The 27621-nt window shown below is 50.2% G+C and overlaps 8 protein-coding genes across 8 annotated transcripts; 5 read left to right on the top strand and 3 right to left on the bottom strand.

The window, feature by feature from the left end:
* Nucleotides 1–502: 502 nt before the first annotated feature.
* Nucleotides 503–3832, top strand: FIESC28_01375 (uncharacterized protein; the record flags this gene model as incomplete). The annotated part of the gene is made up of 3 exons (XM_031155526.1): nt 503–514; nt 720–2259; nt 2316–3832. The coding sequence occupies 3 exons, from the start codon at nt 503–505 to the stop codon at nt 3830–3832; spliced, it is 3069 nt and encodes a 1022-aa protein (XP_031020473.1).
* Nucleotides 3833–4545: 713 nt separating this feature from the next.
* FIESC28_01374 (uncharacterized protein) lies at nt 4546–8287 on the bottom strand (the record flags this gene model as incomplete). The annotated part of the gene is made up of 4 exons (XM_031155525.1): nt 4546–5121; nt 5177–8049; nt 8103–8214; nt 8282–8287. 4 exons carry the CDS (start codon nt 8285–8287, stop codon nt 4546–4548), a joined length of 3567 nt encoding a protein of 1188 aa, XP_031020472.1.
* Nucleotides 8288–8995: 708 nt separating this feature from the next.
* FIESC28_01373 (uncharacterized protein) lies at nt 8996–11307 on the top strand (the record flags this gene model as incomplete). The annotated part of the gene is made up of 2 exons (XM_031155524.1): nt 8996–9343; nt 9391–11307. 2 exons carry the CDS (start codon nt 8996–8998, stop codon nt 11305–11307), a joined length of 2265 nt encoding a protein of 754 aa, XP_031020471.1.
* A 457-nt stretch (nt 11308–11764) lies between these two features.
* FIESC28_01372 (uncharacterized protein) lies at nt 11765–12589 on the bottom strand (the record flags this gene model as incomplete). The annotated part of the gene is made up of 1 exon (XM_031155523.1): nt 11765–12589. The coding sequence occupies one exon, from the start codon at nt 12587–12589 to the stop codon at nt 11765–11767; it is 825 nt and encodes a 274-aa protein (XP_031020470.1).
* A 733-nt stretch (nt 12590–13322) lies between these two features.
* FIESC28_01371 (uncharacterized protein) lies at nt 13323–14099 on the top strand (the record flags this gene model as incomplete). Its single annotated transcript, XM_031155522.1, has 1 exon — nt 13323–14099. One exon carries the CDS (start codon nt 13323–13325, stop codon nt 14097–14099), a length of 777 nt encoding a protein of 258 aa, XP_031020469.1.
* A 1982-nt stretch (nt 14100–16081) lies between these two features.
* Nucleotides 16082–17639, bottom strand: FIESC28_01370 (uncharacterized protein; the record flags this gene model as incomplete). The annotated part of the gene is made up of 3 exons (XM_031155521.1): nt 16082–16422; nt 16479–17214; nt 17430–17639. 3 exons carry the CDS (start codon nt 17637–17639, stop codon nt 16082–16084), a joined length of 1287 nt encoding a protein of 428 aa, XP_031020468.1.
* Nucleotides 17640–22810: 5171 nt separating this feature from the next.
* Nucleotides 22811–25030, top strand: FIESC28_01369 (uncharacterized protein; the record flags this gene model as incomplete). The annotated part of the gene is made up of 2 exons (XM_031155520.1): nt 22811–22858; nt 22922–25030. 2 exons carry the CDS (start codon nt 22811–22813, stop codon nt 25028–25030), a joined length of 2157 nt encoding a protein of 718 aa, XP_031020467.1.
* A 772-nt stretch (nt 25031–25802) lies between these two features.
* On the top strand, nt 25803–27265 carry FIESC28_01368 (uncharacterized protein; the record flags this gene model as incomplete). Its single annotated transcript, XM_031155519.1, has 2 exons — nt 25803–26297; nt 26345–27265. 2 exons carry the CDS (start codon nt 25803–25805, stop codon nt 27263–27265), a joined length of 1416 nt encoding a protein of 471 aa, XP_031020466.1.
* Nucleotides 27266–27621: the final 356 nt, after the last annotated feature.

The following is a 27621-nucleotide window of genomic DNA, read 5'->3' as shown; positions in this document are numbered from 1 at the left end:
AGGTGAGGTTCATGAAGATGAGAGAGCCGTCAAGTGCAGAGAGAGGGGATCGTTTTGCCGAACATGTGCCGACAGAGTTACCCCACATTGACACAAGCCCAAGAAGTTCAACGCACCGACTTTTAGAAATAGCACATCTCGAGATAAAAACGCAGTCTTCACACGACAAAACTGCTGTCACCGCCTCAAAATTGCTGTTCTCGTGCCCCTAGCAGCTCATACTACCGCAGCCGTCTCTGGAATAGCTCCAGGCCCATCAGCTGCACCCCTGCTCATTATACGGGCTCTTTTCTTCCCATCATCCAATCCGAATCTACCTTCAGTTAGGCATGACCCCTCGGTAGCCTTGCTCGCCTTCGCCTTGACCCTCTATATTTCTGCCATAACTAGATATGCTGGATATTGTGTACCTTAGGCTGCCGGAGTTATAGCAGCATCATCCATACTTGAAACGTCTCTCTCTATCATTATCTCGAGCGTATATTGCAACTGAACCTCGATCATGGAGGCTCAGGTGAGTTGATACTTTATTTCTTTGTCCCCATGACATCTGAGTTACTCTCGTGCCCCGCCACTTTGGCCGTCACTTTTTGGTCATGGCCAAGCCGCATCGGCCCAACATCTACCTTCTCGAGGCCCGACCCGACGGTCTGGGTAACATATGAAGCTCGCAGTAATATGACAACATTTCGTTGCTGACATCTATCTCAATGGCACAGATCGAGAACGCTGTCGGGATCCTCTCGAACCCCACCTCCGATCAATCTATTAAAGAACAAGCTTTCGAATACCTGAACCAACTACGAACCGATCCCTCAGGATGGCAAGCTTGTACCACTCTCTTCGCTCGAACTCCTCGAACATCAGAAGTCGTCCGTCTGGTCTGTTTGGAGGTGGTCAACTATGCGGTCCACACACAAGGTCTTGACCAAGCAAGCCTTGGTTTCCTCAAAGATACTCTACTCCAATACTGCCGGCAAACATACGGTCCCAACGCTCAGCAAGAACCCGACCCTGCACACCTTCAGAACAAACTCACACAAACATTGACGTATCTGTTTGTCTTCCTCTACCAAAACGGTTGGGAGAGCTTCCTCGACGACCACCTCGAGTTGACAGGCCTCTCAACAAACACCAACAATGTTCCGGGTGTCGTCTTCTATCTTCGAATCCTCGGCTCCATTCACGACGAGATCGCCGATATGCTTCTGTCACGGCAGAACAACGAAGCCAAGCGAAATACTGAGCTCAAGGACCAACTCCGAGCTCAGGATATGCATAAAGTGTCTGAGTCCTGGAAGCAGCTTCTTACCCAATACTCGGACAGCGACACTGTTGTAGAACTTGTTCTCAAGGTCCTGGGCAAGTGGGTCAGCTGGATGGACATCTCCCTGGTTATCAGTCAGGATATGCTTGGACTCTTGCTGCCAGTAGTTGGACGACCGACCAGTTCAGGTGAGGACAAGGTTCGTGATACCGCTATCGACACCTTGAATGAGATATGCGGCAAGAAAATGCGTTCCTCAGACAAGATGGAGATGATCTCCTTCATCAACCTTCGAGAAATTGTCGAACAATTAGTTGCTAGTCCTCCTCTGAGCGAGTACAAGGGAACCTCTCGATACGATACGGATCTGGCTGAGGCAGTCGCCAAATTAGTTAACACCGTCCTCTCCGATATCGTACGGGCTCTCGAGGACAGCCAGATCAGTGATGATACCCGCGCTAGAGCTAACCAGCATCTCCACGGCTTCTTGCCTTTCCTTCTGCGCTTCTTCTCTGACGAATATGATGAGGTCTGCTCTTCAGTCATCCCCGCCCTGACTGATCTGCTTACCTTCCTCCGTAAACTCACCGTGGTTCACCAAGACTATGGTGGCATGCTTGCGCCAATCTTAGATGCCATCATTCACAAAATGAGATACGATGAGACTACCACTTGGGGTGATGAGGATGAACTTACCGACGAAGCTGAGTTCCAGGAGCTGCGTCGCAAGCTCCAGAACCTGCAAAAGTCCATTGCTGCTATTGACCAGCCACTATACATGGACATGCTGAGCAATCTGGTTGCCACCACTTTCCAAACGTTGGACCAGCAGGGCTCGCAAATGGATTGGCGAGATCTTGATCTGGCCTTGTATGAGATGTACCTCTTCGGCGAGCTTGCGCTTCCCAACCAGGGGTTGGGAACCAAGAACCAGCCTTCTACCGAAGCCTCGGAGAGATTGGTGGTCATGATGCAGAAGATGGTCGAATCTGGTAAGCATTCCTTGGTGAATTATTGATTGTAGTGCGGTGGCTCTAACATAGTACAGGCATTGCCAACTTCTCTCATCCGGCGATTCTCCTTCAATACATGGAGATTTGCGTCAGATACTGCGTTGTTTTCGAAAACCATCTTTCACAGTACATCCCTCAAGTTCTCGAGAACTTTGTGCGTTTGGTACACCATGACCATGTTCGCATCAAGACCCGGTCGTGGTACCTGTTCCACCGTTTCATTAAGCAGCTGCGCGCTCAAGTTGGCAACGTCGCGGAGACAGTTATCCAGTCAATTGGGGATCTTTTGCCTATCAAGGCTGAGGTCCCTGGAGACGACGCTGATGATGACATGTCTTCAGACGAGTCTGACCACTCCGCGGATGCTCTCTTCACCAGCCAGCTGTACCTCTTCGAGGCTATCGGATGCATCTCCTCTACTCAGAGCACACCAGCCGACAAGCAAGCTTTGTACGCTCGATCTGTGATGGATCCCCTATTCACAGATATGGAAAGCCACCTCCCGCGAGCCAAGGCTGGAGATACTCAGGCAGCCCTTCAGGTGCACCATATTGTTATGGCCTTGGGTACGCTTGCCCACGGATTCTCAGACTGGACTCCAGGCGTCACCTCCAATGCTCACGGACCACCCGACAAGGCCGTCTCTGACGAGTTCTCTCGTGCTGCTGAAGCCATCCTGATTGCCCTGAACCAATTGAACTCATCTGCCGAAATTCGCACTGCTTGCCGCTCGGCTTTCTCCAAGCTTTTGGGCGTTCTGGGTTCTGCTGTACTGCCTCAATTACCGCAGTGGATCGAGGGTCTGCTGTCTCAGAGTTCATCTAAGGATGAGATGGCCATGTTCCTGCGTTTGTTGGATCAGGTCGTGTTCGGCTTTAAGGCGGAGATCTACGAAGTCCTTAACATGCTTCTAACACCTCTGCTTCAGCGAATCTTCGGTGGGCTTACAGAACCCATTGCAGGAACAGACGATGAGATCCAGCTGGGCGAGCTGAGGAGGGAGTACCTCTCTTTCCTCCAGATCATTCTAAACAATGGACTGGACGGCGTTCTTGTTAGTGAATCAAACCAAGGCTTCTTCGAGCCCATGATCTCGTCTATTATCGAGCTCGCCAAGACTCTCGAGGGAAACGTTACCAGCAGCAGACTTGCCTTTACGCTTATGATGAGAATGGCAGCTATCTGGGGCGGACCCGATGTCGCAACTATCTCACAAAACCCAACAGCTCCTTCCGGCAGCCCGAACCCTGCATTCCCTGGTTTCGAGCAGTTCATGATCGACAGATTCCACTCGACCTGCTGGGAGGTTATCAAGAACCCCAACTTCCGCCCCTTCCAAGATGCCCAGACTAAGCAAGTCCTCACAGAGATTGCAGGTCTGGAGCAGATTATTTACACCAAGACTGGCGATGTTTTCATCCAGGAACTGCAGAACAACCTTTTCCCTAGCCTCGGAGTCAACGGTGACGACTTTCTACGATCTCTCACGACGTCGACGGATAAGAGGCAGTTTGCTTCCTACTTGCAAAATCTCCTCAAGTCTCGGCAGTAAAGAAAAGGACAAAAACCATAAAAATAAGATAAAATCAAAAATAAGATGCTTGCAGTTTGATAGGGAGACATATATACCCGTGCCTGAATAGCAAGCACGGTGGATTTGAGCATGACGAGACTGAGCTTCACGATGATGATGACTGGGGATGGGTGTATGGGAGCCTCGCGGCGCATGTTCAGGGAGTTTTGCGGACAAAAACATATTAGAGCTAAAAAGAATCGTCTTCTTTGTCTTTCTCAGTCAAAACGAATATTCCCCCTTTTCTTTATTCATTTCATAGGGCGGCTGGGTCTTTTTTTCCAGTGCATGAAGACTGGTGAAGGAGGAGGAAGTATAGTAGCATGGAGAGACTTGGACAATGATGATATAAATACAATTCTCCATTAAGAACCTGTTCAATGATTGACTGATCACGTATGTTACGTAGGCATCTTCCATAATTGAGTCCTCGTGTCAGATCTTGTCTACCAGCGTAGGAGAGGCAAGCTACTTGGAACAATTACGGAGGGCGCGAACTTCAGAGGTTGCGAATCACAGGCTAACAAATGATGTCTTGAAGAGGTTGCATATATCGAAGAGAAGACGGGAGGCACCACAGATAACCACAGCAGGCACAAGGAGAAACCACATATCCTTATTATTATATTCCACCTTTTGAAAAGCCAGTATTTAGAACAAACGCATCGAATGTCTAGACAGCATATTCCGTTCTAGATAATATAACCTCCACCAGTCAAGCAGCGCCAATCTCGAACACCGGTTCCTTCTTCAAGTTCCACACACCACCAAAGCACTTCCTTGGCCTTCTCAGGCTGTCCACTCTCCTCATAGGCGCGGCCCAGAGTAAACCATGCTTCGGATGAGTTCCAGCTGGAGCCGAGTTTAGTGAGCGTAGAAAGCAGTGCGTATGCACGATCGCGGGCAGCGAGACGATCGACAAGGGGCAGGCGTGTTGCCTTATAGGCGACAGGTAGCTCGTCGGCGTCCATTGGTGGCTTGGGAGTAGATTGCGTGTTTGCAGGGCCGAGGCCAAGTGGCGTGGATGGGAGGGAGGGGACATCATAACTACTTGAAGCCGGGACAAGGTCGTTACCAGCATTGGGATTAAAGGGGTCGTCCAGAGGAGGGATAGGGGATGGCGGAAGGAGATCTTCACTGTAAATATCGAGCAGAATGTTGGAGAGTCCGACAATGGCGCTGGGATGGTTTGGCGTATGCGTCAAAGCGGTCTCAAAGTCACTGCGAGCTGTGTATGGTGCTCCTTTAGACAAAGATAATTGTCCAAGCTGCGATGATGTTAGCTGACTTGCGTATATAGTATAAAAAGGAGACCAGTCTTACCTCTGCGTATAAGTCACTCCAGAGATCCTCAACACTCTTCTTTTCAGCCCAGCCAAGACTTTTTAGGGCGCCAGAGCCTGAAGGATCTCTAGCCAGATCGGACTCGAGACTCTGAATGAGTCGTTGTGCCTCTGTGACAGCCCCCTTGCAGTCGTCCTTCATACCTGCGCGGCGGTAGAAACCGGCAATCATAAGCCAAACTCGAATTAAGAGGGCGGCTCGCTGAGATCGTTCCTTGTCCTTAGGGAAGTGGATCAAAGGCAGGATACAGGTAGAGGCGTAAGCGTTGTCGACTGATAGCTCAGAGTAGTCAGTAGACTTAGATTGTGTGGAAAGATAAGAGTTGAGGTGTCCAATCGGACGTTGCTTTCTGAAAGATGAACCTCTGCTGGCGGATTGTCGTTTACTCGAGTATGTGAAGAAGTCTGACTGTTGCTCCTTCTCTTGGTCTTCAACATTTGCTGGTGTAAAGAATACATCGCCATCGACAACTGTAGGTCCATGTGAAGCTCCGATAGCTCCAATACTGGAAGATCGCTGTCGGCTGTGGCTTCGCTCACGCTTCTGAAGGCTATTGCTTCTACCCGTAGCACTCCTATTGCGACGGACAGAAGACGCCGATGTTCGTGGCCGCGATTCTGCTGCGGATCCGGTATCTCCAGTAACCTGAATAGTCGGTGCACTACTTCGCACTGTTGCCGCAGTCTGGGGTCGGGGGTTTCTGTCGCCAGGAGGAGCATAGACCTGTCTCGTAGGCGGTCTCGATCTATCGGCGCCACCGAAAATAGTTCCCCTGATGCTCCTAAGCGTACCAGAAGTCTTTGGTGGTTCCAGAGCTTTGGGGGGGTTGAGTGTTGGTGATGCAGCAACATTTCCAAACAATCTCGAGAATAGTGTCAACAGCTCAAAACTAGCATTCACAGCCACATCAGGACCATCATTCAACTCAATCAATGCAAGCTGCGTCATCTTCACTTCCAGAATGCTCTCCTTCTCCGCATCATCCATGTCATCAACTAGACCGTGTCGGTCCTCTGATGCGGCGCCCTTCTCTGCTTCATTTAGGTGCTCGCTCCTGAACGCCTGATCAGCCTTTCCAAACAAGATAGTATTATCCTTGAACTGCTCCAGAGCACCCTCGCATGCCCTTGAGGCCATGCTGTAGTCTTGTCGAGCACTGAGGAGAAGAGCCAGGAGATGCCACACAGGGATCAAAGATCGTTCTTGCCAGTATGGTCCATATACCAAATCGTAGTTTTCTTCCTGATCCTTGCTTGCTGTCAAGGCGGTTCTTACAGTCTCGATCGCAGCAGTCAGTTCTCGTCGCTCAGCTAGGAGCAAACCAAGAGCATAGAAACTCCTGATGTCTTTCGATCGTCCAAGGTCAGCTGATAGAGATTTCCTTAGGCATCGAATTGCTTTTTGCTGGATCTCGGTCCTTGCGGAGGCCTCATATGTGATTCTTGACCAGTTGGCCTGAGACAGACCGATGGCTTGCCATGCCAGAGCGATAGTATGAGGTGGCACAGGAGGGTGTGGCGCGTTGAGTTCGTCATGTTCTGAAATGACCGGCGTAGGGTTGTCTTGGGAGGTAAGTTGAGGTAGCTTGGCCAGCCAGTCCTCCAACTCCAATCCAAGATGGTACGCCTTTTCAGCGGCAGGATGTTGGCCATATCTGCAAAGAGCAAGGATGCATTGAGCGATCGTCTCGAGCACTGTGGCATCGTCGTCCAGACTAGGTTCAATGTGTCCAGTCTTGTCAACACGGGCCTTACCCTTCTTGACAATCTCAAGATATGAGTCGAAAGCCTTGAAAGCGAGATCGAATTCGGCAACGGAAAGGTGGACGAGGAATAATGAGCGCAGAATGGATGTCGAGTGGTAAGTCTTCATGGCTGCATTGTAAAGAATGTCGAGAACTCCGCGACTCAAGATGCCTCTTCCACCTTGGCCGAGGTCTTTTTCGCTCCACCCTCGCCCGCAGAGAATAGTCCAGTTCCGTAGTACTTGATTGACAAACCATTCAACTTCCTCACGCTCATCTTCAGCTCTAGGGAAGGACGTTTCCCCCAATAGGAGAGCCTGGTATGTAGCTTCAGCATGCTTGAGTTCTATTCGCAGCTGACTTCGCGGTGAAAGGTCGCCAGCCGTATTGCTCACAAACCCAGTTGGAAAGGGCTGATCGGACTCGAGAATCTGTGAGAGAGCGGTGTAGTACTCCTTCCAGACCGTCCTCCTAGGTACGGACCCCTTAAAGCCGTATCCTCCCGTCACAGGTGTAGACATGGTATCCCAGAATCTTGCCCAGGCACGATAACCGGACAATGAGTCAGCATCAACCTGCAGAATTTCGTTGTTTTGATACGCGTTGCCGGCGAGCATGCAGTATTCGGTAAGAAACAACTCTGACCAGTATCGAAGTTGTCGTCCTATTCCGTGTTCTGCCCACACTCGTCCAAGAGATGGAAGACCGGCTCGGTAAGAAATCAAGGCCTGCTTCGACTCACCACTACGCGCAAGGCAATTAGCCCTGAGGTATGCGGCTTTGAGCGCGCAGACGCTTGACCATTCAGCATTCTTATCGGCTGGATTGATCTCTCCTTCCGTCAAGTTATTCTCGGGTAGTCGAGTAACACATTGGTTGTAGTCTCCCAGTGTCCAGTGCAACCAGCCTGCGCATACCTCGGCCTGGAATCTGTCGTTCTCGTGTGCAGCTTCCTCATCAATCGCCGCCTCGAGCTTCGGTAGTTGGTCCGCAACATTAATATCGCCAGTGTTAACGGCAGTGGTTGGTCGACTTTCGTTATTTGTATGAGCTGCTGCTCCCGTCGTCTTCGCAATGGCGCATTCGGTTTCGGCGGTCAGCGCGAGGCCTAGTTGAATTTTGTTACTATTGTTTCTTGAGAAGCTATTCGGAGTATCATACAAGCTCTATCGGGAGCATGCTTGCGGACTTTGCGAACGAGCTCCGGGACCAGGTCCCAGTTACCGTCGCAGCGGGCATGGTCCAGCTGGTTGATATATTGCACAGCCTTGGGCTATAAAACAACAGCAATACACGGTCAGCTTCTCGACAATCCATACGGGCATCCTGTCTCGTCTTACACCCATGGTTGATTGTCTGTCTATTCAATATTCAGGGGATCGGTCTCGGACTTAGACTAGCAGCTGGGTAGCGCCAAGAGCATGGCGGGAGGGTTTCGATGGGGAAAAAGAACAGGAGACCTCGAATTCGAGGTTACTGAGACCGTAAAGGTTTCAGAATCGTCTATACTGAAAGATATTCGTGTTGTTTCACGAGGCCTCCTGTGGTGATGGTATAGTTGCGGTCTCTGGACTTAAAGGTGGTTACGGTGGTATTTGGCAGATGGAGAGCTGCTGGGACGACGTAACTCGACTGCCAAGCCAATCAAAATCGGACATTCCAGCACGATAGACTCCACTGCCAGGGGTCTTCCCGGCCGGCCAGGCTAACCCACCTAAGCTATGCTGTTGGCGTTGCTAAGGGACCTAAACTACAGAAGCAGAAAAAAAGTTTCGAAGATTTCTTGGTCGATCTGATCTACAGCTTCAAGCAGAATCTGAGGTTCCGTATAAGCCAAGATTTGCATTCTTGACAGATTTTCTGGATTATACCTAATCGTTCAGACTCTGTCAAGATACTTTAATTGCTTCTGCTTCTGTCAATTACAAGTGGCGGCGCATTATCAAATTTGAGTTGGTTCTGCCTAGACCAATATCTTAAAGAACTTACTTTGTCGCAAAGCATCTGAGACTTCACAACCTCTCTCATCAAGACTCACCCAAAACTCAACAATCATGTCGACTTCAACACCACCCGATCTGCGGGTTCTTCTCCGCAAACTTAACGATATCGCGGAACCTCAGCTTCTTCTTCATGCGCTACCGTCTCTCATCAACCATGTCCTACATTGCAAAGAGGCCTTGTCGGCGCCTTCAGATACCAAAGTCAAGAATGGCTCTTCTGAAGCCGCTGGAATCGTTCACAAGATCAAGTTGAAGATCAACAACCTCCTGACTGGACGTACAACCCGCGAGTCTCGATTTGTTGCCGTTGCTCTGATTAAGACTATGGTCGATGTTGGTGGATGGGAGGTTCTGCGAGATTGTCAAAAATGGGTCGCTGGTCTTTTGGCTGTCGTTGAGGTATGTTCAAACTCATTTCGATAGAGTATCCTACTAACCCCTGCTAGAAAAGTGATCCAATGGCCTCCAAAGAGTTGGCTATTGTGACTCTTGCACACATCTACATCTCAGTCCAACCATACCAAACTCTGGTCCGAGAGATCGCCACACCAACTATCCCAACTTTTGTCACCGCTTGTCTCAAGCTCATCAGCGCTCCCAAGTCTGGAGAGAAGCTTCAAACACCTTTGTCTGTCATTGAGACTATATGCGACACCCTCTCAGCTCTCATCCCGCTCTACCCAACCACAGTTCGACCTTCCAGCGCCAAGCTGAAGACCGCAGTCAAGCCATATCTCGCTCCTACGCAATCAGACGAAATTGTTGCTCCTCAAAGCCTGCAGCGAGCTTCGCGAAAACTCGTCATTTCGCTTCACCATGTCGCCGCCAAGTCAGGAGGTAGTGAAGAGTGGGCCAAATTGATCGACGTTCTCCTGAAAGAGTTGCACTCTACCGCTGATCAGGTTTTGAGAGCTGTGCAAGAATCATGGGAGGGATCGAACGGATACACTCGATCTCAAGTTGAAGTTGATGGTGAACCAAATGGCGGAGGCGGAGCCGAACTCCCCTCGTGGTCCGGTATCGAGGCTGGCACCGAGCGCTTGGTTGGTCTGTACCAGTACCTTTCAGACTGCTTGAAATACCCTACAAAAACACCTGTCACAATACCTACCAGCGCTCTTGTTGATGCTGCGTCTCGACTACTGCTTATCGCTAGACTCTCACCCAAGTCCCAATCGTGGGATCAGGCCCTTCAAACCAACGCTGCGATTTCAAGAGACGAAAAGGATAGCCTCTGGGCAGCACTGCCTAATATTCACATTTCTGTTCTACAGCTTGTTGAAGTCTTATTCCAACGCCTGGGACAAGATTCAGTGGCTATTGCCCCTGAGGTCCTTGACCATCTCGTCCGCGTGTTCAAATCTGGAATCAACCTTCCCACAGTCAGAACAACCGGTTATACCGTCCTGAAGGAGATCCTGAACATCTCCGGCCCGACATTGTCTAAGTCTTCTGTTGCCAGCCTTGACCCTATCCTTGGCGCTTGCTGTCGTGACCTGCAGCAAGATGCTGGCCATCTCAAGGAGGAGAAGCCGGCGGCATCTGGCACCGATAGCAAGAAGAACAGCATCGCTGCCAATGCTGACCTTTTCCTCAAGCCCCAATCTGCCGAGGTTGCTTCCAACATATCTCTAGAGCTTAAGCACAAGGCCGCTGCCACCAGTCTCTTGCCGGTCATCCTATCAAACCTACCACAAAGGCATCTCAAGGCTGCTCTGCGGGGTCTTGTTGACCAGACGGCTATTGTGACAAGTAACCGCGACGCCATGCTCGCAAGCGTTCTCAACCCCTACAAGGACCAGCGAGGCCGAGTTTATCCTAGCATTCTTCCTCACCTTACTCAACAATTCCCTGACGACAAGGGTCTCGAGATTCTGCGCAGCAACATCCGCGCAGGCGTTCAGACTTTGGCAGAGGGTGAGGAGCCGCTAGAGGCTCTCCCTGTTGAGGATGAGGAGGAAGAGGAGGAAGATGAGGAGATGAAAGATGGCGATGTGGAGGACGAGATTGTCCCTGAGAAGAGGGGTGACCTATTCAAGCCTGGAACACTTCCTACAGCTCCCCACGCCGAAAAGAACCTGCCAATCCAAAGTAACCCCTTTGCTCCTATTGAAAAGGCCAATACTTCAGAGAATCGCAACGCCTTTGCGCGAGCATCCTCGCCGCCCAAGCGAAAGCACGAGGGTCCACCAGACTCCGCGCCGAAAAGGCAGGTCCTGGAGAAGTCTTCGTCTCCGGATCGAGTGCTCCCCGCACCTACCCAAAGCGCCCTCGTTACGACTGAGGTCGAAGAGGAATCTGAGGACGAGAGTGTTCATTTGAATATGGAACTAGAGGATGATGACGACGACGACGAGGAATAGACTTAGGCTACAGGAAGAGAGTAGTGTAAATACTTGCATAAGGTAGAATAATGTGGCCAAATCATTTCGTCTCTTCTGCTTTTTGCAGTAACACAAGAATTCTCCTCTAAAGCTTAGGCTAACATAATAATGAAGTCCGGATCTCGTCTCTTACGCTTTTTAGGGGCCACATCTTCTGATACCCTGACGAGAATATATGGATGTAAAAGCAATTGTGAAAGAGCATTTATTGGGTATATGTATATAATTTATAGGATCTGATCCCTCATCCTCTAGCCTATTCAATGCACGAAGGCATATCTGCTGGATCCAAAGTCATGATCTAGCACTACGTATCGGAGCCAACCCTCTCCCAACCGAATCCAGAAACCGCCAACCAACTCCTACCAGAAAAACAAACGCCTCCCAGAGGTGCTGCCACCTTGTATGCGAAGATAAGAAAATGATGTTTCCCAAATCAGTCCCGCAGCCAAGCGCGACGCTTCTCCTCCTTGCGAGCTCGTCTCTTTTCCTTGAACTGTTTGAGCTCCGCCTTGGAAGGCTTCTTCCCCGAACGCTCAGCCTTCAAGCTGCGGCCGTCGTGGGCATTGGCGGCGGCCTCAACGTCGAAGAAGGCGTTCATTTGGCGCTTCGACTTGGCTTCGTCACTGTGGCGCTCGGGTCCTTCGCCAGCTGCTTGAAATTGTCCGGTGAAGCGGTTAAAAGTAGCTGTTGAGGCGTAAATCTCGGCGGGGTCGATGATACCGGCGGTTGTGGTTGCGGTCTGATCATCTTCGTTGCCCCCTTTAGCGTACCAAGCGTTCGGGTCGTAGTCGCCGTGGATGGCTGGGTTGTAACCTCCAGCTGCAGGTTTCTCTGATGCTGGGGGTTGAGGAATACCTGGAGCGGCAGGTACGGTAGCGCTTGTGGCGACTCGGGGGTTGTCCCACTGAGATTGGCCAGTGAAGCGATTTACAAAGAACCAAGCCTGTGTGTTTGGATCCCATTGGCAATCCCAACCATCATCCTCCTGTTGCGGCGCAGGCTCGTTAGGCAGTGGCGGTCCAGAAGGTAAGGGTTCGCTAGGCAAAGGTGGTCCATCCGGAGCCGGCTCGTTGGGCAGAGGCGGCGCATCCTTATCGGCTTCATTGTTGTGGTCAGTTGGCGACTCAGAAGCCTCCCCAGATTCGCGACCAGAACTCTCCTCCGCAGGTTCGGACGCGCCGTCGCGTTGAGGTGACTCTGGCTTCGGCGACTTGGTGACCGGTTCCTCTACGCCGGCGGAAGGCTTTGGCGATGACATGGCGAGTGTTGCGTTGGTGGTTGCGATGTTGAAAGGTCTATCATCCCAAAAATGAGTTTACGAAAATCGACAGTGTCATCGTGATACTTATGCACCTGAGGTTTGGATTTAGCAAAGCAAAGCAGAGCAGAGCGAATGATGTCTTCAGTATCCAGTTAATTGGATTCACTGGCAGCGATTCATTGGATAGCAAATATGTGCTTCGCAATTTATCAAGAAATCGATAATCGTAACTTGACGATGATGGTTGGTTGAATAAAAAGAATTGCGACTGGATAACTCGGAATGATAAATCAGCTGCGCCTCTGACGCTGGTTGCATAATTTAGGCGACACTGCGCCGGACGAGTGGATGGAGCTAGTCACGTGAGGCACCATGAAGCCGTCTTGCATGAACGACTGAGGTACTGTACGAGGACATTCACATTCACTTCACATCTATCGAAGGGAGATGATCAGGCATTCACAATCACAGAGTGAAGGTTAAACATTTCTGCTGAACTCTGAGATTGTACGTTTAAAGAGTTCAAATGGATTACTAAGTCCCAACTATCGGACTTATAGGATTCAATGTCATCTCACTTGAAGGCCTCGACCATTCTCTTTGCGCATAGACCTAACTAAGGAGCTCATAAGCTATATTGGAGCTCTCAGCTCACGATGCTAATCAGTGAAAATGTATCTCTTGATTCAATCTGTCTGTATGTCCATTGCTTGATGGTTAACTTATAGCCATGTCTCGGTCACTTCACTCTCTTTGTCTACGGCTCATCGTGTTAGCCACTATCAGTCGTGTCTCATCAACATCAACAACTGACAATGACTGCGAATGCTATCTCACCAATGGCTCCAATTCTGCCTACTATTCACAGCACAGCTTTTATGACTTCCGAGATCTTGCAGAATATGCCAAAGTCCCAAGTCCTGTTAAGAATGCTTCCAGAAAAGCAGGTATAACGAGCGACTACTTCAAGAGTGACGCCTGGGATAACGCATGGAGTATTCAAGATTGGAACAATCGTGAGAGCGGTGGTGTCAGTCTCTCTGGCGACGCAACTGTCTTCATGGTCAACTCTCCAAACAACATCTACATCCAAGAAAACGACGATGACGATGCAACTTCAGACACGTTCTTCACCATGAGGACGATGCGAATGCCCGGTTTCCAGAGCGCCGCCGAGTTCGAATCCGTGCCAACGTATCACTACGTCTCGGTGCGGATGCTCGCTCGTGTCACCGGCAGCACGGGTGCATGCATGGCTCTGTTCACTTACCTAGAGGGTGAAGAGCTAGCAGATGTGCAAGAAGCCGATATAGAGATCATGACGCGCGATCCGAAGAACCGGATCCAGTATACGAACCAGCCTCATTTATGGAGGACGGTGATGAGGTTCCCAAAGCTACCCGCAACGCTACCTTGCCAGAGGGTATTGAGTGGGATGATTGGGTTGTGCATCGACTGGATTGGACATCTGAAAGATCTGTGTGGTATGTACAAGGGCAAGAGGTAGCCAGCATCGAATTTCGGACGCCCAAGGACCCGGCACAGATCATTCTCAATGCGTGGAGTGACGGTGGTTCGTGGAGCGGTAATATGAGTCTTGGTGATGCAGCATACATGCAGATCCAGTGGATTGAGATGGTGTAGAATGTTACTAAGGACAATGAGGATAAGAGAAGTCTTGACAGGGGGAGGCTGGAGAGGGATGTTGGACAAAGGGGTTCTCTCCTTCGTCGAGGGGAAAGTGACGAGGGGTGCAAAGTGGTCTGTAGTATTGACGGCGTAGACAAGGCCGGTGAGTCCAAAGTGCTTTGGAATAGTGCAGCGCCTCACATGCAGGACACGGGATGTTGGGCCAGCGTAGCTGTTGTCGTTATGGTCGTGATGGCTTTTTAGTAATAACTCCACGATATATATGGATGCGATTTCACCAGTTCGTCGTTATAGGCCACGATATCATGTTGAACATTGCAAACAATTACATGCACACAGCGTGAGCCGAATGCAACTGTACAGTGTATTCAAAGTAAAGAAACCTCATCCCATATCATTCCCGGGCTTATCCCCATGAACCTCTTTGGTCAAGGTCAACCTCCGCAGCTACCAATAACTGCACCCAAAGGACAGGACCGTTTTCACCCGCAATTCCCCAAACTTATTAAAACAAACTCACGCCGTCCGTCGATCTTGATCCATATCAGATCCTGAGCTAGTCCCACTGATTCTCTCGCGTCCGCACCGACCCGCCCAATCTCACATCTATGCTCTAGCCCCAACACTCGACCGCAACCGTGAAGAAGCTATTGATAAAACTTACATAACGCATAACAGAAGTCGTGGAAAGCCGGAATAGCGCCAAGGTTCAGTGGAAGCCTGGACAGAAACAATGGGGTTCAATGGAACTGTACACTGTTGCTCCTATCGAAAATGAACCAGTCTTTTATGTCACCTGTGGAACAACCTCGCTGTCCCGCATCGTGACTTACTTCTCCGGGGTATGTGTCAAGCTTCCTTGCTTTCAAGAATCCTCACGGGGAACCGTGCAAAGGTCCGTGTCCATATTTCCGGGGTAAAACTTGGTTCGACTTCTGACTCGCAAGAAGGGTCGACAAAGGGAATGGTCAATTGGCTCAGGGGCAATGTATGTAGTAAATATGGTATTCGATGCGTGCTATGTACGAAGGCACTTCACAATGTGACTTTGATTTCGTCCACAGCTGCGTTCGCTATACTGAATCCCTTCAAGAAAACAACTTCGCTTTCAACAGACTCTAGATCTGATCACTAAACTTTTAGTAAACCCCTAAAAACCAACATTTCTGGGTTTCTGAAGCAAATCCACGCAAAAACCACCATCATATAACATTCCTATTTTTTAAATTCCTTGTACTCCATTGCCCTTGGTATTTGTTTGAAACGAGCAGGCATATATCGGTTATCGAATGGCATGTCGCTGACTTTCGTAAGAAGCAATGATTAAGTGCTTTTATATAGTATTGCTGAAACTCCTTAACGCAAGGGAGCTCTATATCGAATATTTCTGTCCTGAATTATAGTCGTAAAGTCCGTCGACAGGTCTTGCCTTCGGAAGGGTATCATAATTTTTGACCATCTGCAACGTATCTCCACGCTGCATGATGATGTGCTGAAGTTCGGCCTAAGGGGGGGCCTGTTGTCCAAGTCGGTTGCGGTGGGATATATCTATCACACATCCCGCAGAAGAACCAACAAGTCAGTCGCGGCGAGATTGCCTTTCAATCAAGTGCGAGCGTTAAGTGTTTTTGTCTTCATGTAGCATGCCTGTGGTGCGCCAACTTCCGAAAAACGCGGAATTTTTCAATCCCACGAGAATCTTGGCCAACCATGGATCTCTTGACTTGAACGAGAGCTGGTAAGAGGACCGGACCTCCTACTTCGTCAGCTCTGCAGGCGCCTGTCGATGAGTGGACCCTCTGGAGGACTAATTCCAGAGGTTGTTTTCGAGTTACAATTTCACCTCATGTTGGCTTGTTCAAACTGAAATTGCTGTCCGTTGGGGAACGCCATACTGGCACTCAATCCGAAAGGGTCCCAATCAAGACCGTTCTGGTCCAACAACTGGGTCATTGACGGATACTGAGAGTGTGTAGTCTGGGGCTGCTGCTGCTGTTGCTGCTGCTGCTGGACGGGCTCGTGGGATGGTGTCATTTGATGACCAGGACCGCTGGAGGCAGGCGACATCATCATGGGCTGTTGGTTCTCGCCGTTGTAGCCAGACGGATATCCTCCATGGCCAGCCGGAGTTTCCATTTCAGGCTCATCAATCATATCTGCTTGAGCATCGTATTCTTGCTCTGTGGGTAAAGTGTTAGAATGTATTGTTGATAATAGGATAGGCAGAATAACTTACCAAGCTGCTCAATATGGTTCTGGAAAGCAGGGGTAGGATAGTAAGAAGCTCCGGATCCACCTTGTCCGCGACCACCATTCTGCATCATTGAAGGTCGAGGGGCCTGTGTATTCTGAGACATTTGCTGCTGCTGTGGTTGCTGCGGCTGTTGGGGCATCTGCTGGCGTGACATGCTTGTCATCGAGCCTCGCATCGACATGTTATCTGAGGCAGCAGGAGAGAAGGCGGAACCTGTGTTGCTAGGGGAGTTCGAGTGAGACGATGGTGTCGGGCGGTTCTTGGGTGAGGTAGCATTCGAATGAGGTTGAAGCGGAGGTGGCAGCACAGGGACAGGCTCGGCCTTGGGAGCGATATTCGAGTTCGATCGGCGAGACTGGTGGTGTCGGTTCATAATAGCACGCTGGATTGGTGGCGGCTGAACGATGTTCTGAGGCATATGAGTCGGACCCAGGTTGGGGCTGCCAGTCTTTGCACGAAGTTCGGCCTGGACGTCGATTCCCTTCTCAAGAAGAATACGCTCAAGTAGCGAGTTCTTGTATCGAAGCATCAAGCACTCGTCGGCGGCGGTGCGGTGAGCCGCCTGGAGGTTATGGAGGTTGGACTCATGGACGCGGATGGTCTCTTCGAGCTGCTTTATGTACTCAGTTCGACGTTCACGGAAGGCAGCTTGAGCCTGTCGGTTCCTCTGCTTTCGCTCTTCGGAAGTCGCATAGATCTTGACATTGCCTGTTAGTAGCTATTCTAGATGATCTTGTATGTAGAGATTGTGATGTCTCAGTCGTCAAGAGATGAGTGAGATTCGAGGGAGCGGGGAAGACGCAACGTCAAAGTGATCTGCCTTGGCGCCATCGTGCTGTGACATTGTTCCTGATAGGAAACCTTGCTCGTGGATGATAGAAGCATGATATGGTAGACGGTGTAAGTGAGATATGAAACCGAGTAAAGACTTACAGGCTTGCGGCCGCCCTTCCTCTTGGGCTGCTGAGGCTCTTGGGTGGCATTAGCAGCAGAGGGTATCGCAGGGTGATGATCGCCTTCAGGGCTTGAGCCAACGAGAGAGTCGGTCTCGTCCCGAGGATGACCGTTTAGGCCATTGAGATGATTGTTGTTGTTTTGGTGTTGCGCAGGATCCGCCTTATCGATTGACATCTTGTCTGCCATTACCCAGACCGGGCTACTAGACGATTTGCCGCGCAGCGGCAAACGCCCCAGAAACGCAAAACGGGAATTCTGTTACGTGACGAAGACGGGTGGAACGTCAAGTCGACGGGCGTAAAGAATCAAGACAGGCAAGTGTGCGCCCGTTGGGTTTTTTCTTTGCGGTTGCGGGCGTAATGACAGCGGGCGCAAGAGATAGCAAATGCAGCCCGGATTGGGGGTCGTACGGGGGTCAGCACTGCTGAGGTGCTGAGAAGAGTCAGAGACAACGCTTGGCTATCAAAGATAGTATGGATGTGATGTGATGTGAAAGGACACTGATACGCGTCTAACAAGCGGCTATCCTATCAGTGTCGCAGGGTGTTTGCAAAACAAACGTAAGAAATTCTACGAAGAGATAAAAGACGGGCTGTAATTCGCGTCGATTTCTTGGGGGGGGGACGGTTGCGATAACAGAGAAGGGGATCACTCACGCCGCAAGGGAATACGGTTTTATGTAATGTAAATTGGCAGGAGGGGGCTGCCCAGGACGCTCCTTCTTTTCTGCAAAGACTCGAGGGCCAAAACCCTTGAGCCAATTAAAACCTCGTATCCGGGACTGAAGTGGGCATCATACGGGCTGTGGAGTACAGGAGACAGCGGCACCACCCACTAAAAAAAACCAGTCCACCACCGGACTCCTCCATCTTTGACCTTAATTCTTCATCATTGGGATTCGACAAGCCAAAAACAAATGCACGGGCCTTGATGTGATTTCTCTTAATCCTCCAAATGAGGGATAAAACGAAGCGGCAATCGATCAATCAATCCTCGACAAGCATTTCTAGGTAGGTATGTAATGTAGGGGAGGGAAGGGCTTACAATAGCACGACACCATTCAGCCCACTCACTCTCACTCCAGTCTGGTCTTGGTCTGTCTGGATGCACTCTTGCACTTGCAGCCATGCATGCCCTGGTCTGGCACTTTCATCCCACTCGCTCGACCTTGGAACTAGGCTCTTTTCTCACACATCCTTCCGCTCATCACACTCCAGCTGAACCCACGCAAGATAAGACCAAGTCCGAGCATAAGTGAGACAGTGGGATTCCAGAGGATGTTCAACTGATAAGCAGTCTATGGCCTCGCTGTTATTCGAGATCTACCGATAAACATACAAAACCATGGTTTCCTGTCGCTATCATATCAGCAAAAAGCACTGACTGCACGATCATTTTCATCGTGTGGCTCCTTCACCACTCGGCCGCCGGACCACTCTCTTTTCTGTTGGTTGAACTGATCGGCAGCTGTAACATCGGAGCCCCCGCTTTCGCTCCCCCCTCACTCTCACTCTCTCACCGGAAATACTTCAATCGTCAACAAGAGACAACAACAAGGGCGGTTTGGTGGTTGAACGGTGCGCCTTGGTGGCGTAGGGCGCCAGAAAGCGTTGCTCGTCTACTTTGACAGACAGCCCTCGAGTCCTGCATCCACTATCTCGCCAATCATGATCTTTGTAGAAATTTTCAACGCTTGCCGGAATCTCTCAAAGTTCTCTTCGCCGATGAAATCTGCAAAGTCTGAATTTTAGAGCTCAACGGTACCGTAACGTCTCATTGTGTCTGGCTGTCAGCACGCTGAGCACGTACTTGGCTTCGTCATTTCGCGGTTGATCATCCTTTCATGCTTAATTACACCGGTTCTTCTGACTCTCACCCTGGCGGTTCTAGAAAACTCAGAGAACGACCCATGCGAGGTCCGACGACCGGGGTTTATCTACGAGTCCCGCTATTGACCCCAACCTCTCCAGTCTTCTCTTACAACTGTCTGTTGTTAGAGGATCGTGAGGCTGTTGTGAATTTTTCAGCTCTTGTGGTCACCTGGTCCAAGTCGTCCTCACATCTGTAACGCCGCTGGCTTCATCGCACATAAATCCGAACCCCGTAGAGCCCGGTTGGCAGGCTTCTCGTGATGAAGTTTGGCTTACGACAGCAGGTCACCCAAGCACCTGTGGAGCAGCCAATACATGTGAATGTCCAATAGTGTACGTTTTCTGCTTAGCGCTTGTAGGATTCAAGATGTTTTGATCCTTGTTTTCTTCAGTCCTCCGAAACCTCCGGTCAAAGAGGATTATCCGCAGGCTTTAATCATCCTTGTAAGAGCATGTGTTTCTACAACATGAATGGGCAGTACGTAGATTTGTGCAACAATGTCTACTTGTCCTACGGTTTGAAGACCATGTGGTCAAACAAGTCACCGGGTTGCACCTGAATTGAAGTGTGCCAAAGAATATCAGGGCTGTCAAGATATTCCGGATGTCTGGGTTTTGTCTCATAAACCAGACTACGAGACTGACTTGTGCAACCCAAACACTCGACTAACGAAGGTATAGTCACTGGACACTCTTGTGCCATAGTACTTCTTATTGCCTATTCAGATAAGCGAGACAACCTTCTATTGCATATCAATCAGATAATTCAAGTGCTCATCACTTTGACAGAGCACGCTTGTCATTGCTTAGCGTATGGAAATGACGGCATATGGCAGCATCCCAGCATCATAAGTTGATCAACCAGGCTGCCTTTCAAGAATCGGTATTTTGTTGTGTTATTGGCGATGATCACTCTTTCGAATTGCCGGCGTTAATCAGGCAGTCGGCAAGTAAACTTAATATTCAACGTCCTGTTTCATGTAAGTTACCGACGGTTCCAGAAACGACAACGCTGAGGCCACAACCAAAGTCTGCTATCCATCTTTGGAAGCTCAATAGTCCTAGACAATAATAGCTCAAGCCCATAATGTGTTACGATTATGATGATGATGTATCATAGCTCTTCCTAGGTCTTATTAGACGCCATGAGTCGCAACTATGGATAACGATCCTAGTCCACCGTCCCTTTAGGATCAGACGTGCATACAGTAGCCCCCAGCCGTGCAACAGTGGAGTCTCACATGATGGAAAGCATTGGCTTCCATGTGTGATTCCAGAAACATGCTTTGAAAACTCTGCTGGTTCACTTCATTTCCTTGCCTGCATGCATAGCTTGTTTGATCGGAGCCACAGATCTAGGGGACCCGTCAGCGGTCTCCAGTCTGGATATCCTCTTTTGGGGTAGGCGACCAAATATTAGCTTTGACGGTGGGTTCAGGAGGTCAAGATTTTGATTGCTGCTATTACCCCAGATCTCCCGCTTTTTGTGGGATTGTCAGTTGATGGCAATATGGTTAGGTTGATCCTGTTTTGATCTCGAAAGTTGAGGCTCTCGACTGATGTTTCCGGCTGATGCTTTGGTCACTGACATCTATAGCTTTCTTGACATGCCAGCGCGATATAAACCACTCTTTCAAGCAGGAGTACCAACAGCCTAGTAAGCAAGAATACGCGTACCATCAGATTGACCTCAACATCCTTGATCGCAAGCACGCACCATTCGTTAATATTGAAAGAGTGTCAACTACGCCCTATCGTTTTTGATGGACCGGTTAAGATTTCATGGCCAGGCACACAAAAAGCATCCCTGCTTTCACCAACGAGCGAGGATCTGCCAAGTAGGGCCAAAGGAAGGCGGTTCGTCTCGCTTGACCTAGCGAACCCGCTTGACCTGCATCTCCCGAACTGCGCCGGTCTCCTGCTGTAACTTGGTTGGGCCTTAGCTTCCGCCCTGTGTCGACAACTTGAGGGTCGTGTTTGTGACGTTGATTTCAAGGTGATGATGGCCTTCAGGGTTGGTATGTAAAACAATTCCTCAATTGCCGGCATCAAGACTTGTTTCATTGACAACTCATATTCACGATGGTCGGGCTGTTGCGTGAAAACAGGCATCTTCTGGTACACTATATGTGTTGTCGTGCTAACATGATCTCATGCCCAGATGCCCAGGGCAATCACCGTAGCCAAGCCACCCTAGCATCGGTTGAATCTGCCGAAACTTTGGCTCACCTTCTTCACCGAAAGAGACGGAAAACCCTATCCCCTCAGCTGACGACCATTGAATTGACTAGGTTTGCGCCTTGTGTAGCTTATGGCACCAACATGTAAGTGGTTGCGCCATGGTTGCCATCGTAGGGACTCGGAGCTCAGGCTATTGTTATCGGACTGGGGGTTGTTTCTGGAAATTTTCTAGCGTGTCTTGGGTCGGAGGCTTGCAGCAATAGCCTGACCTTGTCCTGTAAGGTCCCCGAGGGGATCCTCAGCCCATATCGACATTATTACCGCGGCATGATCTGAGTCCATTCGGTCTCGATCTTGCGTCGATCACGGCGGGTAAGGAGCCGGAACTGAAATATGGTAAGTGCTGGAATCCTCAGGATGCAGCCAACATGCTACGTACACATGGGCTTCCTCTATGGGAATCAGGTACGCAGGCACGAGATTGTAAGTCACGTATTCGGTGGTGAGATACTGCTATTGAATGGAACTTTTCGATCATAGCACCGCTTCCTGTCGATTTGCTGCATTCCTGAGGGCTTGAGTATTCTCGTTTTTGTTTCCCCGATCTGGTGCAGGAAAATGGGCGTGGGATGTTGTGAACCGTTCGCCATTGCTCGTGACAGAACTCCAGTATCTCGCCATAACTCTGTGCGTCAGTCGTTTATGCTTCAATATTGTCGGTTCTGTGATCATATCACCAGTAACCCCATGGACGCTTGCAGAAACCTAGTACATCGTCTTTAATGTTCGGTTTCGAACTGTAAGAGCTTACAGCCACCGGGCTTGGACGTGTGAAATGTTTGAGTGTATGTCTCAACGTTGTAAAACGGGCGGGCGTGCCCTTGGGCTTAAACCAAACATGACCGTTACAAAGTAACATATATGTCTTATGGAGAGCATCTGTCAATGAATGAGCATAAGGATTGCTGACCGAATTGACGAGATGGATGAATTGATATCTGTTTGACACTCTTACTGGATCTGATGCTACAGGGTAGATGACAGCACAGTACTGAAGATTGCGCACGGTACTAAGCACTGTAGCCGCAGCCTCACCCGCTGGTTGTTATGGAGCTTGGACCATGTAAACAAAGCAATTGAGCCCCACCAGTAACAATGTTGGATTCAACGCGCCAGAACAGGATTTGACATCATACCAGAGACATCAACTTACGAGGATCGCAAACCCTTAATCGTTGAAATTAATTGCTCAAAGCTTGCATAACTTCATCGAGTCCCGATCACATACCTCCATTATTATACACAATGTCACCCCCGCGCCGTAGGTCGGCCCGGCTGGCATCCTCTACCAAGGTAAGCCTCACGATGGCATCACTCCTGTTTCGGGAGAAAAACCATCTGACTTTTTTCTTGTAGACGAAACCGGCAGCGCCTACTTTGGCGGCCGTCACTGAAGATGCCGAATCACCCCAACGACTTCCACAACTCAAGAAGAACAAAAGCAATGCTATTCCATCTTCGCCGGCCCCTGCGCCTTCTACACCAGCTTCATCCGCGATGAAGCCTCCTCACGAGGAAATGCACCCAAGCAAGGCCCACCACACCATGGGTGAACCCTCTTCTGCCATGAGACTCGGATTCACAGATATCAAGGACACCAAGGGTCCTGGCGCCCAACCCGACACGCCATCAAAGATAGGGGTACCCGCATCCGATTTCACGTTCCGATTTACGCGCGATACCGCAGACACTGGCCTCAGCGGCGATGCGCAGCGAATGATGGTAGAACTTCGAGAGCAGGCGGCCAAGATAAAGGTGGACCTCATGGCTCAGCGCGAGGCGGATGGACCTGACGTGGATGGACGCAAGATCGCCAAACCCAAGGGCAAATCGGATCGCTACAGCGCGGCGCATATGGCTGAGTTCAAGAAGATGGACTCTATCGAAAACCATCCTTCTGCCTGGAGAGCTCAGAACGGTAAATTCAAGCCTGTTGTCCAGTCGCTCAAGCGAACACCGTCAAAGGCGAACCTGGAGACAACACCAACGTCATCTCCTGATAAGTCGGGTCTGAAGCGTTCACCCTCAAAGGCTGAACTGGACGTTCCTACTCCTTCGACACCTCGCGTCACACAAAGTCTCAAGCGCAAATCCTCTCGAGCTAATCTTGATGAGTACCAACAATCTCCCTCCCCGAAGAAGTCTACTATGCCTCCTTCCGGTATTCCCATGGCTCTTCCCCCATCCGCCAAGAAGACGCCGTTGTTCCCCAACACACAGCAACGCGTGACTTCAAAGCGAGTTAAGCAGCGAGAGGACGACGACGCGTCAACAAACCGACCCGTCTCACGCGATGACTCGGCGATTCCTCGCCCCAAGTCCAGCGGAAATGATGCGACTAAGTTGCCTGCCTCCAAGCCAAGCTTCTCGCGGCTCATGAGTCCCACGAAGGCCTCTCTTGCTCATTCAGGCAAGCCAACCACGTCTCTGGTCAAATCTCCCTCGAAGCCTGACCTGAAGAGCGGTTTGCCCAAATCCACCAGCACCCCAAGCCTGCTTTCCCCCAGCAAACCAGCCACACCCAGAGCTCGTGTTCTTAGCGCAGGGCGCTTTGATAAAGTCAAATCGATCTTGCGAGGACACCGAACACCTTCCGGCAATGTCCAGACTGCTATCCCCCAGCCCACGACCTCTCAAACACCCGCTCCACCCAAGGCTGATAAAGACAAGGCTTTGCCTCCTGTTCCGTTGACTACTCCTCGACGCAAGGTAACCAAGCATGTCGCGTTTACTCCTGAGGTCACCCGTGTCGCTTTCCAGCAAAACTCACCTTCTCCTTTGAAGTCTTGCCTCAAGGCTCAACCGACACGGAGCTTGGAAGACCAACAGTTCCAGGGTATTGATGCAGCACTTGCAGATACAGACTCAGGAGATGTGGTGTACCCCGACCTTAGTGGCTTCAGACCTCTCCCGGAACTCCCTCTCAAGCACAAGGAGACTCTACCTGCGGCACCTGCTTCTATTCCCGGCAAATTCACGTTCCGCAGCGATCACACTATCGAGCTTGGAGATGCTCCTGTGCTAGGCTTCGGAGGTTCTCCCGGCCAGTCCAGCATTCGTCAAGTACGACAGTCACTTAAGCCTGATGCGAAGATGCCCGGTAGCTTCCCTGGCCCTACCTCTCCTATTGGTCCCAACAAGGAGAACAGCCAGCCTGATACCGAGAAGACTATTTTCGGCGCACCTCACGGCATGTCTAATAAGAAGCGACACAGGACTAGCTGGGATGAAGAAGAAGCGGAGGAGAAGAAAGCAGAGCGCTCCGCTAAAAAGCGCAAGGCTGAGCACGTTCCTGAAGGCGAGGCCCTTCTTGCCCCTCGACTTGTTGGTGGCACTCCCAGTGCAAAGAAGGCGAAGACCGGTGGGCTTCCGCGTACCCCTGCTACCGCTAGCCCCATGAAAAAGCGTTCAGTTCTCAGTATGAGCCGGCTCAACATGCTTGCTCGACCCAAGAACCGAGCATAGGTTTCCAATACTATTGGTGTACTGTGAGAGTTCGAGTTTTAATTCTCGAAGTCCCACTCTTTTTAACAACGAATGCATAATACGACCTTTGCGTGTCTGTTGTACTCTGGAGGTTGGTTGGAACAGGATGTGTGAGTGTTACTAGTTCTGACTATTAACATGTTGGTCACCAAAGTCTGTTCACAGCTACCCAGAGCTGGACACAAGAAGCGAATGACGAAACACGCTTTGCTTAATGGAGTTTTGAGATTGTTTTTTTTAAATGTGGCTTTGTTTTTTTGATTATTTTGCAGAACTGCTGGTATGCTGTTTTCACAGAAGGCAAAGGATCCGGGTCAACTCATGGTTAGGGGGTTTAGGGGCGTAAAGGCAAAACGGACCATGTTATGAGAATCAAACATCAGATGAGGACAGTTCATCTTGCATTTGTAATTGTTTGTATTGTTTATGAATATAGGCACATATTCATGTCTAGACATGACGTACCGTTTTATTATGTTCGCTCTTTGTGACACAGTGAATGCACCTTCCTCCCTGGACCACTCTTGTACTTGCCATTCTATATCGATAATTTCTTCCCCCCCCGTGTATGTCAACATATTTTCCCTCTTTCCTCACTTTACCTTGGTCACGTCTTCAAACGTTCATGATCTTATTAGAGATAGGCAAACGCCGACGTCCGTTTCGCTGAGTCTTCTCATCATTTACGCTCCTTTGTTAGCCGCCCTTAACATGATAACCGAAAGAACACCCTTTTCTTCATGCTTGAAACATGCCAGATCCTAACGAAACCAACATCTTCACCTGCACATTCTGCTTTCACGTTTCTCAAGGCCCGCCCCAGATCATCGGGCGCTCTGCACGCCTCGCCTGCACAGCCTGTCACGCCGCGCTTCTCAATCTTGCCATTTGTTGGGTCTGCGGCGAGCTGATCTTCCGAGGTGACGAGTGTGTCAGTTTTGGCTGGTGCTTCTGGCACCGGGCTTGCTACGGATGTTTGCTATATGGGAGCAGAGCTATCTACCAGGGGGTGCGAGTAAAGGAGCTCTTCCAGGATGAGGAGCCAGAAGAGAGTGGAAGAGACGGATGTGGAGGGAAGGAAGTGAACGAAGTACCGCTTTGCGCTCCTTGTGTGGTCGAGGTCGAAATAGATGGAGTAAAAGAAGAGAGTGTGGCTGTAAGAAGAGGCCTAAGGCGAGTTGAGAAAGTGGACGGTGGACTGACGAGGAAGAGATGGGAGGCCAACCACAATAAGAGCAACTCAAAGGTAAGATGCGTTGTCGTTCAACACAGAGCTTGACTTACAGGTCTCAGTATCCATCCACATGGCAACCGTCTATTCAACGCACTGGCGATGGAGTCGCAGGTGATGAAGGCATGGCCAGCAACTCTTCTAGCAACTTCCGAGATACTTCGAAATCAGTCATCTGGGTCGACATTTTCGATCCTATCAATGGACCATCTTTCAAACCGAGCCCTCTGAAGCCGATACCTCTCTTCATGCAACGATCGGCCAGTCCTAAACACGAACCGCGCCGCAGAGTACCTACTATCGACACACATCTACAAACTCCCCCACCCCTACGAAAGCCTCGTTCAGCTCCGGGTTCAGCCTGTCCTTCGCGATCACTTTCAGAGAGCCCGATATTGAACCCTCAGAGTGCGCGACAGTCGCCATCTCCAGCTGTACTTACAGCCTCTCGATCCCCAATGCCACCTCGTGATTACGATATAAGACCGGCTCTCGAATCCCCTAAGAACTATAGCAAAGACAGTGAGCTTTCCGAATTGTTACACAAACAAGCGGTCAGCTGGGTCAGAGAGGAGCCCCTGAAACGGCCTTCATCTCGACTTGCCCCTGCCCGTAGCTCAGACATGAATCGTTCGGAAGCCAACACTTCAGTATATCGAACGCCCCCTGAGTACCCAGACCAGGCACTGCGAACACCCTACCCGCTTCCGTTGTCAACAATCAGAACGGTCAGCCCTCTGTCCTCGCAGCTCACGTCACAATCGCAACGGATGGTTCATGCCGCACCGCGATCGTCAGAGTATCTGGACCGCTACCAGCCTGTGATGACAGGACCAGTACAGAACCAGGGAGTAAGAAAGTTGAGAAGGGTGGCAGCGAGTGTGAGCGAAGAAGGCCTGCAAAGGCCGAGACTTGGAGAATCTGAGGGAAGTGATTGGGGCAAAGTTGGAACTGAGCTGAGACGGCTCTTTACGGGAAGGTAGATGGATACTACACGGCAGTATGTTATTAACACCCTGGTACCTACCTATGCAGACATGCTACTGATGTGTTTTGTAAACGAGGAGTGGTATTCTTGTGATAGCTTCAAATTTAGGTTTACTAATCCAGACATTCGACTAGTGCCTCTAGAGTAAACAATGCGAACATCGTGGGAGAAGGGAGGCTCTTTGATCGATCGAGTAAAGAGAGCGATTTTAGTTGGACAAGCCAATGAGAAGGTCGAAACCATCATCATGATCATCAGGACAGTTCCTGAGAGGTACGTAGTTATGAGAGCATGCAAATCGGTTCGGTACCGGAAGCGGACGGCCGAGGCACAGAGCCAAGCGAGGTCTAA

The sequence above is a fragment of the Fusarium coffeatum genome (assembly GCF_003316985.1).
Source record: "Fusarium coffeatum strain FIESC_28 chromosome Unknown BRIP53273_contig_34, whole genome shotgun sequence".
Classification (NCBI taxonomy): Eukaryota; Fungi; Ascomycota; class Sordariomycetes; order Hypocreales; family Nectriaceae; genus Fusarium; species Fusarium coffeatum.
This window is presented reverse-complemented; position numbering and strand designations above follow the sequence as displayed.